The sequence below is a fragment of the Lissotriton vulgaris genome, chromosome 2_1 (genome assembly GCF_964263255.1).
Source record: "Lissotriton vulgaris chromosome 2_1, aLisVul1.2, whole genome shotgun sequence".
Lineage (NCBI taxonomy): Eukaryota > Metazoa > Chordata > Amphibia > Caudata > Salamandridae > Lissotriton > Lissotriton vulgaris.
Genome location: NC_141687.1, coordinates 1,384,677,499 through 1,384,691,530, shown reverse-complemented (window position 1 = coordinate 1,384,691,530; position 14,032 = coordinate 1,384,677,499). Strand labels below are relative to the sequence as shown.

The following is a 14,032-nucleotide window of genomic DNA, read 5'->3' as shown; positions in this document are numbered from 1 at the left end:
ATTTCTGGCCAAAAACCTTTACTGTTTTTGGTTTTGCTTGTGTGTAGCAATTTTACCTATGTGTTTTCCTGAATAGGATATTTTTGCCACCCAGAGTGCCTTCTTATTGGCAACAATATACATCTGTTATTCCAGCACCAAGATGCCCCGTTGCTGGGGTGAATGTGCGCTTCACAAATACACATGTTATGTTATGTTATGTTATGTTATGTTATGTTATGTTATGTTATGTTGCTATGTGATGGAGTGGCTAGGCATTGAGTTGTTTTTATGCAGCTGCTTAACTTCCCTGTTGGTTGTTCTTTTTTCTCTCCGGGGAGCTGCGGTTAACTAGGGGGCCCCTTTAGTTATTGATTTAAGGATGTGTGAAGTGTCTGCTGGCCAGTTGGTGACCAGTCCCGCTGTGAAAAGTTCTCAGTTGGGCCACGTCACTGTGGTGCAGTATTTGTTTGAGAAGTGAATGTAATATGACGGCTGCCATCCTTCCATTCAAGGTAAGGCATTTTAGTTTGTAAGCACTAGAACTCTTGATAGATGTATAAGAAATTTGAACTGCTGATGAAACTGGTCGTTTTCTAATCTTGGGATTATGGAAAGAGACCAGATTTTGTTGAAGGACTCTGAGTCCACAAGTGTGTAATGTAAGATGGATGTTGTTTTGTTGGAGCTCCTTGTGAACGCAGCCAGTTGATCTTGTGGGAGGAGACCGTTGAGAGCACACAGTCTGATTGCTTCAAGAGCTGTGATGCATAATTTCCTGATATGATCGATTTTTTAATGTTTTGTTATTACCGAAGATAATTGTTTTATGGGTGGCCTGAGGAACCGTTAGTTTGCATCCTGGGAATCTGTTTGTAGAAGGTGCATATTGAAAACTCCAGACAATATGATTTTATGTTGTGGAAATTTCTTCTGGAGTGATTTTAAAATTGATATTAGTGAGGGAATCTGTTCCTGTTTGTTCTTCCGAGCTGGATGAATATAAACATTGCAAAGAAGTAGGTTGACATTGATGGTATCGGTTTGTGGTCCTTGATCTTGGTGAGGTGAAATTTTGAGGCATTGTGCCCATGAAAGCCCAAGGTCTACACTGTCCTGGCAAAGCTGGAGGTCAGTTGCTACATAGGTTGAGAGGCCTCCTACTGCTCTGCCTTCTTTAGATTTTTTTGTTGATGGTTGTTGCTACTCTTTGAAGCCTATAATTGGTGTGGAGTCCTCGACCCAAGTTTCTTGAAGGAGGAGGATGTCAAACTCTTGTAGGAAGAAAATAAAGTCAGGCTCCCCCACCTTGTTTTTAAGGCTGCACACATAGGTTTACAGAATGCAGAGCCATAAAACTCAATTTATTGGCTGTAAATACCAAAAAGTAGTAATCTTGCAAAAAATGTTACATTTTCCTTTTTTAATCAGGCCTTAAGTGTTCATTACTGGATCATAATAGTGGCATTGATTACCTATATCACCTCCCCTACATTAAACAGTAACAAGCCTTTTAACTGCGGAAAATAAGAAAGATCGGCAGATTCTTGTCCAGGGAAGCTCGGACCTTGGTTATTTTTAGCCTTGGTTATTTCCCCATTTGGACTATGCTAACTCACTGTATGTTGGCATCCCAGTGTATCTACTGAGATGCCTGCAGCTGGTTCAAAATCAAGCTGCTAGACTTATTTTTCCTTTACCCAAGTGGCAGCACGTCAAACCCTTAATGAAGAATCTACATTGGCTACCGGTGGCCGAGAGGTGTGCTTTCAAGTTGGGATGCACTATCTTTAAAGACCTTTGCGGCAATAGCCCAAACTTCATCTCCACCAAGATCCAACGCTACATCCCTTCTCGAGATCTGCGATCCTCCCACCTGAACCTCTTTGCAAGGTTCTCTTTCAAACACAAGAAGCACAGTGGATCTAGATTTGCCCCGCAGTTTTGGAACTCTCTCTCCGTGGAGTTAAGATCGGTGACCTCCTACCCACAGTTTAGAAAATTGCTCAAGACACGGCTATTTAGTCAAGCATATGGTGATCTAATCTAGCTCCTTGTTGTGCTTATCTCCCCTCCGCCCCCAGCGCCATGATACCATTTGGTGAACGCGAGCTCTACAAGTATTTTTTAACATAACATAACATTAACATAACACATCATGAGTAGTTTATATCTGTTTGAAACTGAAGCAATGTATTTCACAATTTACCCTATTTACACTTGTTTCATTTAAACGTAAGTTTTGTTTTCATCAAGTGTAGGAGGTGCCCTTTTAAACTGGTATGTACGCCCTTAATTTGTGCGCATTCACAACATTTGCATTAGATGTTCTTGGCCACTCATATGAAATTCCTCTTTTTTGCCCTTTGTTCAAAATAATGACCTTTGGAACTCACATACCATCCACATTTAAATACCCTATTGGGCGCTCAATAGGAGTGTCACACCTAATTGTGTTATGTACAGTAGGTAACCTGACTCTCAATTAGGAATTTGGTGGCTCACGCCACACTCCAGAAGTTTTCCCCAGATAAATTTCAGCAGGTCATACCAGCCAAAATGTTTAAGTAAAAAATGCCTGATAATTATCGGGACATGAGGATTTTGGTGTGTTAGTACCAACATATGTATGTTATTCCTCAATTCGGGGACATACTCCTAATTGGGAGACCCATAAATTATGAGTCAAATGTTATCAGGTCTAATAAATATTGGCTCAAACACCTGGTCACCCCTAATGAGGTCCTTAGGCCTAAGTCCAGCAAAGTCAAACAAATTGTTGAAAAGAAACTTAATGATTTCATTTTATGTGTGACTAACTTTTTCTCACTTTTACGACTCATGTTTTAAACTATGCATGTGTGAGATATGGCTTTTTACATGAGTAGGTGATGTACGCACCTGAAAAAAGCCGTTTGAGTTGGGTCCACAATGGCGATACGTTTCCATTGACTATACCTTACACCTGCTCGATACCCACATATGAAAGTTTTTTTGTTGCCTTTGTCTTTTCTACCTGGCTATTGTTTTTTTTTTTTGCACTGGATGGTAGTTACTTAGCAATTTATTTTCATACAGTTATGCTTGAAAGTTTGAAATATAAGTTTGTATTCTTGTAATCGAGTATGGAAAGAAAAACAATATTGCAATAACAGTGAACTATTGCTGTGCAAGATGAAAACACATTACCTATCTCTGATGCTGCACAGATCGATATGTAAATCACTGTAGTTCCCCAGGGTTCCTTGCTGCACTAAGATGAGATCCTTGGGCTGGTTATCAATAAAGATGAGCCTCATGCAGCCTTGGAAAGCAGTGAATGGATTTAAACATTGAGAGTCAGTGGAATTATCCGGACACCCTGCGGAACGAAAGAACACCATTATAATGATAGAAATTATGATAATATATTTCTTCTTACAGAAATCAATAGAGTTCAAAATATGGCTTTAATTTCAGGTGGTCTACTGTCTTCATAATATATTTAAAGTCAGCAAAAATCGTTCACGAGAAAGCAAAATCGGCAGTGTTTATTCTATGCAGGATGAACGTGCTACCAGATAGTGCAAGTCTACAGCAATAAAACACATACAACTGTATCACACAATTCTCAAATGTACACCCACATCAGAGTAAAAATTCAAATAAAAATTGCATCCAAATCCAGGAAATGCATGCAAAGTGGGTTTAACTTGATTGGTAACCGTGGAAAAGGCCATCATAATCATTCCAAAGTTGAATGTACCACCCCATACATGGCAGAACTACTCAGCAGTACAAGCACAAATATTGCAAATTCTATCATCCAACAAAAACAAATATGAAGGCACGAGGACATGGTTGAACTACAACAGAGGTCTATTGATGACATAGACACAGATGGCTGCAAATGCAGCAAATGAACCGAAAAGAAGAAAACCTATTTAATTAATTACAGTGAGGGTCTCACTGATAGAATGACTTTGAGCAAAGCTATGGACTAAGAGCACAGTTACAGTTTTATTCCTGCAACAGGTTTCACAGTTCCTACAGGCAACAGCCCATAGTGGGTTGACAAGGGCCTTGCCAGAGGACAAACCCTTAGTGAACCCATACGCAGTGTGTTGAGGGAGACCGGCTGTAGTAACCTCCGGAATCCATATCCAGCCCTTATTGCTAGGAGAGGAGGGGCTTGTTCCCGGTCGCCTCCTGCTGCCCTCGCTGTGCATAAAGCACCTCATGATCTACCATGATGCAGGATGCCGTGTGTTGAGGGAGACCTGCTGCAGTAACCTCGGGACTCCATATCACAGCCGTCATTGCCAGGAGAATAGGGACTTGTTCCTGGTCACCTCCCACTGCCAGCAACTCGCATAAAGCACATTGACATCTACTGTATCACAGCACACATGCCGGGTGTTGAGGAAGACCTGCTGCAGTAAACTCTGGACTCCATATCCCAGCTCCCTTTGCCAAGAGACAAGGAGCTTGTTCCCAGTCACCTCCTTCTACTCCCAACCTGCAAAAAGCACCTCAAGGTCTACGGTGGTGATGGAGCAAAGACTCGTGAAAAAGGAGAATTGCTTGGAGGCAAGCTTCTCGTGTAACCTCTAACCCTGTACTAAACTTGTTTTGTGGCAATAACATGCATTCCACATTTATAGTAAGATAGAAGCTTGCCTATGTGTGTTATTAACCAGTAACTAGAGTGTGATTTTAAAATGGCTGCTAACTGAAATTCTGTAGTGCACATGCTTCTACTGCATCTACCTGGCATGACGTATCTTTCACTTGGAGGAAACTTCCTGCACATGCGAAGTAGCTAACAAAATGGTTGCTTGAAACTCACATGCTTGCCACCTGCTTGCTGGAAAACTAAACTCAGCTGTTTTACTAATGCTAATGTGGGGAGAGTAATAATACGTAAATGGGAGTAGAGTAGAGATAGGTGGTATACAGTGAAACCATTTATTTTTGATTTTAACATTTGTCTTTTTGACTCTTTCATTATTGCTTATGATGGGCCTAGAATCGTGATCACCTCCCCTGGCCTGTCCAATCAGAGTTAGTATTTTCGTAAGTTTGAAACATAAATAGGTGGTACTAGCATACAGAAAGGTAGAATTGAGGTAGAATTAGTTAGTTAGTTAGTCTTGAGGCTGGGATGCTGTCCGAAGAACACTGAGTCGGAAGACAGAGATGTTGAAAAAGAATTGAATTGCTGAACCAATTAATATAAGCAAATAAAGTTTGAAAAAGATCGCGGAAGAATCTCGAGGAGGAAGAGAGTGTCAGAGAGGGGTGCTACACAAGTGTCAGTGATAGAGAGGTTGTCTGTCCTGTCTTAATTCCTGTCCTAATTCCTGTCCTGACGCCTTTGTTCGCCATATCTTTCCTAGGGGACCCTTACCAATTCCTAGGCCTCGGAGTTGGTTTTCACACCATTTTCCGTAATCATAAATATATCTGTGTATGCGCTTATGTGCTTTTCTTTCTATCCTCTCCCTTTCATGCAGAGTCATTGCAAAGTATAATTGAATGCATTTTCATTGATTATTTGAGTCTTCCTTCTTGTGAGAAACGGAGTTTGTTCTGTACTGTGTAAGTGGTTCACATGAATTAATCTGAGATAAAACTTTAAAAGTCATCCAAACTTTGTGATCATTTTCATTGTGTATGTACATTGAAATCATTTGTCATTTCACCATCAACTAGTTCAACTAATGATCCATCAACAAGAGGAAAGAACTTTTTGATTAGTGAAAAGATTAGTTAGAGAATAGAAATAACTGATCTAGAGAATTATAAAAACATCACCCCCGAGGTTATTGCCAGTGTTTTGTGAACTGAATTTATGGGCACAGGTGAGTATGTGGTGTTAGATTACCTGTTGCTGGTAACTCGCTGGAACAGTGGCATGGGACGCACCTAGGCCACGCCTAGGCAAAGCCTGAGCAAAGGGCTGGCCCATCTTCACCCTTCATCGCCCAGAAGAAAGTGGGTGGGCCAAGTCCCTTTGCTCGTTGCTGTGGATGCCAAGGAGTTGGGTCTATCATCTCTGGCAAAGTAATGGAATGATTTAACTTTTCTTTATTGTTGCATATCTACAGTCTGCCCTCACGTCTGGGGATAAAGAAGATAACTGGTAGTGGCTCAGTTGCCACATTATCCCCCGAAGTGCTCCACTTATTCACCCTGTGACACAAGTCTTTCCCCTCGATGGTGCAGCCTTACCATCTTTTAGTTCCTCAATTTCTGATTCTTTGTCAGAGAGTCGAGCAAAGGGTCCTAGCACCTTTGCCTCAGGACGTGTGGTTGATTTGCCATTTTTTTTCAATGAAATCTACGCACAGAGGTCATCCTAAACAGTCACCTAATAACACAGTCACCTCCTTGATACAGGCTGCTGCACAGGCCCGTTTACAAGCCAAGGAGAAAGACGTACAGCTATCTCCCCTTCATCTTTCGGGGCACATTGTTGATCATAGGGAAAAAACACTGTTTGCCTATCCCAAAAGGGTGCAGAACAGGTATTTTAGGCCTATTTTACTTGACTAAGCACCTGGCTAAAAGCGGAACTTTCCTTGATAGCCACGCGTTTAGAAGAAACTCCTAACATCTCTGCCCAATATCACTTCCCTCATTAAATCGATATCCCGCAGTCATCTTGGACTTTGCACCTGGCCTCACCTCATTTTTCTTCCCGGCTGTAGCACAGTCCACAAATTTGTTATCTGTGATCGACAGAGGTTCATCTAACTCAAATCCCTGCCAGGACTATCCTTCGAGTAGTGCTTAGGGCCTAGTCATCCGCAACCTTCATCCAGCACTCCACTTGCTACAAGGGAGGAACCATGCCGGAAGAACACCCTCAGGTCAGTATCAACAAAAAATACTTTACACCAAGTACCCGACCGAGTTGTGATTACCCTCCCGAAGCCTGCCCTCATGTGACAGTACTCATCGGGGTTCCACCCTTATTGAAGAGCCAACAGGAATCAATGGAGCAACTGTATAATAAATCTCTAAACTGGTTGGGTGAGACTTAACGTTTTTCCCACTGTGCATGCTAAATATATCTTAATGGTCCAAAGATGTGATTGGATTGGACGGGAAATCTCTGACTCATCTGGTGACTGAGTTATTGTTAATTTCAGATACCCATTTTTAGTTCAAAAGTAACAATTTGGGGTATAGCCACAGCCCACCCCCAGTAGTGCTATTACTTTGGTACATAGTTTTTTTTACAAGCCAGCTAACCACCAAGCAAATAGTTTGAAGCACTTTGCCACCTGAAGCCCCAATTTTTTAGCGATCCCACCCAAGACCCTGCAGTTTCCTCATCCTTTTGACTCTTTTTCTCCTAGACAGACACCTGAGATTTCCACTCAATCTCCTGTAGACTTTGGTAAGAAGCCCTACACCATTTTAACATCACAACAGATAACCGTAATGAAGACTTTTCTTCAAGTGATTGACTCACTAATACAGCTGATCCATCTATTGCATTCGAACTGGGCCCTAAGGATCCCATAATTTTCTGAATCGGTGCCCCACAACTCCTGAATTAATGGTTTATTCTCTCTATTGAGCCAGAACATTGCGGCCCTCAAGGAGAAAGTTAGTAATCCAGACTGGCGGGCATTTATAAATAAATTTGACCTTGTAGCCCTCCAGGAGACCTGGGCGACCAGATGAATTATGATGAAAGGTTGTGCCTGCTACTCAAGCCAAGGGATTGCTTCCTTCCGGGGGAGAACACTGGGAGGCCTTACGGGTCAGCTTAACTCTAAGCATGGACTTCACAACTATTTAAACAGGATCCACATCTTTCCAAATGTTACAGCTTGGAGATAGGGGCACTCGTTTTCCATTTTATTTAGTTAAATTTCATAATAATGATTTTGTTAACTGAAGGTGTATACTTTTTGTTAATTTGTTTGGCTTTCTTACCAATTTGTTGCCACGTAAGGGCAGGTTACTAATGCAACATCCATACGTGCTATATGGAGATGTTAACACTAAACCAGGCAATCTTTTTCATAAGGAAGGACCCTCTTCAAGTGAAGGTCAGGCAGAAACCTTTTGTTAGAACTGGGGTTCTCTAGTTGGCAGAGGTAGGTACCTTTGACCAAATAGGGACCCTTGCTTCTAGTCAGGGTAAAGGGGTACACTTCTAAAATAACCCCTGCTCACTCCCTTGGTAGCTTGGCACGAGCAGACAGGCTTATCTCAGAGGCAGTGTGTAAAGCATTTCTGAACACATACGGTAATACAGTGAAAACACTACAAATGAACACAACACAAATTTAGAAAAAATTGTAATCTTTACTAGACTTAACAAAAGACAAAACAAAAAAATCCACAATACTGTAATCAAAAATAGCCTCTAAAATGGTAGAAATAGCTTAGTTCAATGTAGATGGTAAATGCAAATCTTTACTCTCAAATTACCTTGGATGCGTCACGCAATACAAACAAAAAGGTGGCAGGGAAGGAGATGCATTGGTTCCTTGCTTAGGAGGAGGTGATGTGTCATTTCCTTACTGCATTGCAGGGGAGATGATGCGTCAATTCCTTACCAGAGAGGAGGTGATGGGTGGGTTTCTTACTGTGATCTGGTGCCATGTGACAAGATGGCGCTTTGATGCGATGCGACGATCCGGTGCGATGCGTCAAAATGGCATCTCGATGCGATGCGACAATGTTGGATGTGATGGGTGCACGACCAATGGCCGTGCGGCGAACTCAGTAACTTCTGAGCCACTATAGGCCTTGCGACACACTTCTCCAGAGATGCGAAGGTGACCTCTGCGGCACGCTTCTCTGATGATGTGACATGCTTCATCAATGATGGGATGGCCAAAAGCTGCAGCTGCGACATGCTTCTTCGGCGATGCGTCAGCAACTGCTGCGGCGGCGACATGCTTCCCCTCGTTGTGTCGTGCTTCCAGCTCCCAGCGACTAGCACTCTCTTCAGAGGGCCCAGACAACAGCATGCCCCTCTCTGCAGGCAGAATTCCACAGCAAGGGAATTCAGGGGGGCTGGTGGTGAAGTCTTTTATCCCTGAGACTTCAGACAGGAGGCAAGCTCAGTTCAAGCCCTTGGAGATTCTTCTTCAAATCTGCAAAAGTGCACACAAAGTTCGTTTTCTCCTTTCCTTGGCAATAAAGTAACTGTAGCAGGGATTCCGTTCTCGTACAGAACTGTGCATAGAGATCCGGAACCTCAGTGAATTAGGGTGACCCAAAACTCACCTCAGTATCCAAAATCCCCTTACCTAGCTAGCTACAGTGTCTCATTGGTCATAACAAACTCCCAATGACTTAGACAAACCAGAACATGAACTTAGGTTACCTCAGGTATCGTGGAACACATGAACACTCTTTCGCTCTATAATCGTTTCAAACCAGAACGTGGAGTAAAAGAGGACACGTGCAATTTTGAAATATTTATTATTCTTTTTTTTTTTTTTTTTTTTTATTGAACTCAATCCAAACAGGTACATAGCAAAATAATATTACAGACGGATCATAGGAAAAAAATAAAATAAGAGGAAAAAACATGTTAAGTGAAATACGAGTTAAACTCAAAATCTTAAGACATCATACTCATGATCAAAAGAGTTATACATATTCAAGAATTTTCCCATTCAATAAGAAGGAAGAAAAAGCAATAAAACAAGATTTAATACATAATTAAGCTGTTTGCTGTCTTCCACCCCTTCTGAAGAAATCTAAATAGGTGGATTTAATCCTGATTTCCACCTCAGGACTGGAGACCAGATTGATTCACCCAGCTTTTTCCATTTAATTCCTCTTGTTGAATATATGGCTCTTTCGAAACTGAAAACAGCTAAAAGGCGAGCTAGCCACATCTGGAAGCTTGGTGGTTCAGCTTCTTTCCATCGGGCCGCCAAAATAATTCTGAGCACCGCAGTGCCTATAAATAATAGATTTTGTTCACTTTTTGATAGGGCGATTGAAGAATCATATCCTAAAATAAACAATGAATCTGTCTCTGGAAGATTATGGCCAAACAGCACCTCCCAATAATTAGCAATCATTTGTTTAATTTGACTAAGTTTGGGGCAGCTGCTTAGCATATGTATTAGATTAGCTGGTCCTTACCAACTGCTACGAACCTTTCTCCCTCCTGAGGCGGAAGCCGGGAGGTCTCCCTTCCTTTCTTTGCCACTTTTTAGCTGTGTTTATTTCACTTTCGTGTTTCAGTGATTTTAATACTGTGTGCAATTTAGGAGCGCGTCTGATGTACTAGCGTGCTGCTGCTTTGAGTGAGACTTCCTAGCGCTTTTAAGCGCTGCGCCTGTTTCCCTTCTTCTTGACTGGGTTTCAGACCGCCCTCGGCCGAGTATTGACGCCGAGGGCTGGGATCTGTTTGGGGCCGCCATCTTGGGGGTAGGACTCTCCGCCCTCGTGCTCTAGTAGGGCTACAAAAGGTATTCTTGTCATTCATTCGTGGATTACCAACTGCTACGAACCTTTCTCCCTCCTGAGGCGGAAGCCGGGAGGTCTCCCTTCTTTTCTTTGCCACTTTTTAGCTGTGTTTATTGCACTTTCGTGTTTCAGTGATTTTAATACTGTGTGCAATTTAGGAGCGCGTCTGATGTACTAGCGTGTTGCTGCTTTGAGTGAGACTTCCTAGCGCTTTTAAGCGCTGCGCCTGTTTCCCTTCTTCTTGCCTGGGTTTCAGACCGCCCTCGGCCGAGTATTGACGCCGAGGGCTGGGATCTGTTTGGGGCCGCCATCTTGGGGGTAGGACTCTCCGCCCTCGCGCTCTAGTAGCGCTACAAAAGGGATTCTTGTCATTCATTCGTGGATTACCAACTGCTACGAACCTTTCTCCCTCCTGAGGCGGAAGCCGGGAGGTCTCCCTTCTTTTCTTTGCCACTTTTTAGCTGTGTTTATTTCACTTTCGTGTTTCAGTGATTTTAATACTGTGTGCAATTTAGGAGCGCGTCTGATGTACTAGCGTGCTGCTGCTTTGAGTGAGACTTCCTAGCGCTTTTAAGCGCTGCGCCTGTTTCCCTTCTTCTTGCCTGGGTTTCAGACCGCCCTCGGCCGAGTATTGACGCCGGGGGCTGGGATCTGTTTGGGGCCGCCATCTTGGGGGTAGGACTCTCCGCCCTCGCGCTCTAGTAGCGCTACAAAAAGCTCCTCCTTTCCTCCGCGCAGCGGACGCGTACTGCGGACGCGCCGGATCTGCGCCGGAGTCGTGCCAGAGTCCTGCCCGTCTGCGCCCGTCAGCGTCCCGGAGGCGTACGGCGTGGCAGGTTTCTCTTGGTCGCTTCTTCATCCAAGGAGCTTCACTCCTTGCGCTCTGTGGAGGTCTCCTGTCACTTGGTTTTTCCCGGTCGTTACAGGGGCAAACATAAATGCCCAGGCTGTAATTGGCATCTTACCAGTGCTCTCCCTACCACTTCCTACTTGAAGGAGTGTAACATTAAACATTATTGTTTTCTCCTCAATACTAGGTCGTTGCACAAACATACGCAGGAGATTTCTGATCTCCTCTCTACGGACCACCCCACCTGTCTTATGCTCACCGAGACTTGGCTTAATGAGTCCTCTCATCCGGATATAGCGGCAGCCATTTCCTCTGAGTACAACATCTATAGACAAGATAGAGCTAAGGGAAGAGGGGGAGGAGTCGCCCTAGTTGTAAAAAAATCTCTCACGTGTGCAGTTGTGTCCACGGAGACCATCAGGGGGGCCGAATCCCTTGCCTTTACCCTTTCCTTATCACCTCAACATACTGTGAAGGGTCTCGTAGTATATAGGTCTCCGGGTCCTGTGGGGTCTTTTTTTGAGGATCTCCAGCAGGTCTTGTCTGTTCTAGTTCTGAGATCGGAACAGTGCTTACTGGCGGGAGATTTCAACTTCCACATGGAAGATCAGCAGGATCAGGATGTCGTTAAGTTGTTTGATATCACGTCTGCGTTGGGCTTGCTCCCCTATCTTTCCGGCCCGACTCATGACAAGGGTCACACATTAGATCAGGTCTTCTCCACTTCACCAATTGTGGTTACTGCACTTTTGCCGGTTCTGTGGTCCGATCACCATCTAGCTCATTTTCAAATATCTGGCGCTGAGAAACCACCTATCAGAGCCACTAGACAGCTGGGAAGTAGTTACAGGGCGTATCATCGGGTATCTCCTGACATGTTAGCCCAGGCCCTGGTGAACCATCCTCCTTCCTATACGGGTGATCTGGAGCTTCATCTGGATACCCTGCAGTCCTGGCTCTTAGCTAGATTGAATGAGCTGGCCCCTCTACAGCACCTAGATCTGTTACTAAACGTACCTCAGCCCCCTGGTTTACGGCGGAGTTGGCCCACTCCCATAGACAATGTAAAGTCGCCGAACGCGCATGGAGAGCCAAATATGACTCTGAGGCAAAACGGACCTATAAACTTACGATGAAAGCATACCATGCTTTAGTTCTACAGGGAAAGAAGTGCTACTTTGCTAAAAAAATTGAGGAAGCAGCTAATTCCTGTAAGGAAATTTTTTCGATCGTACGAGAATTTACTACCCCGCGTTCGATCTCAGATCAGGAGGCTCCGGATGAGACTTGGGCTGATAATATTGCTAATTTTTTTACGACCAAAATTAGACAGATTCAGGACTCCTTTTTTCCGAGGCCGAAAGCTGATCCTCTGATCCTGTTGAACGAGATAGTTCACCAGCCTTTCTCTGGTCCGGCTCTGTTGGACTTTCCGCCTCTCACGACTGCCTCATCTTTAGCTCTGATGAGGAATCTTAAATCTGGTTCACCATGTGATCCCTGCCCGGCTAAATTTTTAGCTAGAATGGCAGATGTTGTTAACCCCTTAGCCAATGCTATTCTCAACCTGTCCTTGAGTCAGGGAGTTCTGCCTAATTCCTGGAAACAGACTATGGTGATACCTCTTCTTAAAAAGCCCAACCTTGCCCCGGAAACCCCGTCCAACTATCGACCAATTTCGCTCCTTCCAGCACTGACTAAAATCCTGGAAAAGCACGTCCATAACGTGCTATCCAACTTCCTGGAGTCGAATGAGCTACTCCATGCGTCTCAATCGGGCTTTCGATCCAACTTAAGTACCGAGACGGCGCTCTTGGAAGTCTCAGAGATTGTAAAGGAGGTGCTGGATGACGGAGGCAGGGTGATGTTAGTCATGTTAGACCTGTCGGCGGCTTTTGACACCGTCCCACATGAGGATCTCCTCATAAGACTACATGACATCGGTCTAGGGGGGACGGTGCTCAACTGGTTTCGCTCCTTCTTAACCAACCGCCGACAAACGGTCTGGGCCTCTCCTGGATCTGCCGAAATGCCGCCATTGGGAGTCGGAGTTCCCCAGGGCTCAGTATTGAGCCCTACTCTATTTAACATCCTCATGACCCCTCTGGCGACTTTGGTGGAGTCCTACGGGGCCCAGATCGTCTCATATGCTGACGATACCCTGCTCCTTTTCACCTGCCGTAAGAGCGAAGAATTCGATGGGGGAAGTATCCGTGAGTGCCTTGGGGCTGTTTTTAATTGGTTCCATCTGAACAGCCTCAAGTGCAACTCGGATAAATCTGAGATACTTTTCTTTGGATGTCCTTTGGAACCGGAATGGCATGGTTGGTGGCCTGCCGACAAGTTCCCTCCAGCTCAGGCTTCTAAATGGGCTAAGAACCTGGGAATTAAAATCGATAATGGGCTTACGCTCAAATCCCAGGTGGCAACCCTTACAGGGACCTGTTTCGGCATCCTCAGGATGCTTCGAAAGTTTTTTCCTTTGTTGTCCGAGGAACATCGGAGAATAACTGTACAGGCCCTTATCGGATCCAGATTGGATTACGCGAACATCCTGTACCTGGGTCTCCCAGAATACCTTCTACAGCGTATGCAGGTGACCCAGAATGCCGCAGCACGAGCTATTTTTGGCCTGCATCGTCGAGCCAGTGCCTCAAACCTGCTGCAATCCCTCCATTGGCTTCCCATTCGGAAGAGGATCATTTTCAAGGCCTTGACATTAGCCCACAAAGCACTGCACGCCACGGGTGCAAAATACCTACAGAA

General features: G+C 44.3%; 1 protein-coding gene across 1 annotated transcript in view; it reads right to left on the bottom strand.

The window, feature by feature from the left end:
* LOC147732612 (contactin-associated protein-like 5) overlaps positions 1–14,032 on the bottom strand; it is a 1,641,055-nt gene that overhangs the window by 651,088 nt on the left and 975,935 nt on the right. Inside the window, exon 10 of the mRNA XM_086957122.1 lies at positions 3,169–3,340. Coding sequence (XP_086813248.1) covers positions 3,169–3,340 — 172 coding nt within the window. The remainder of the gene's footprint in view (positions 1–3,168; positions 3,341–14,032) is intronic.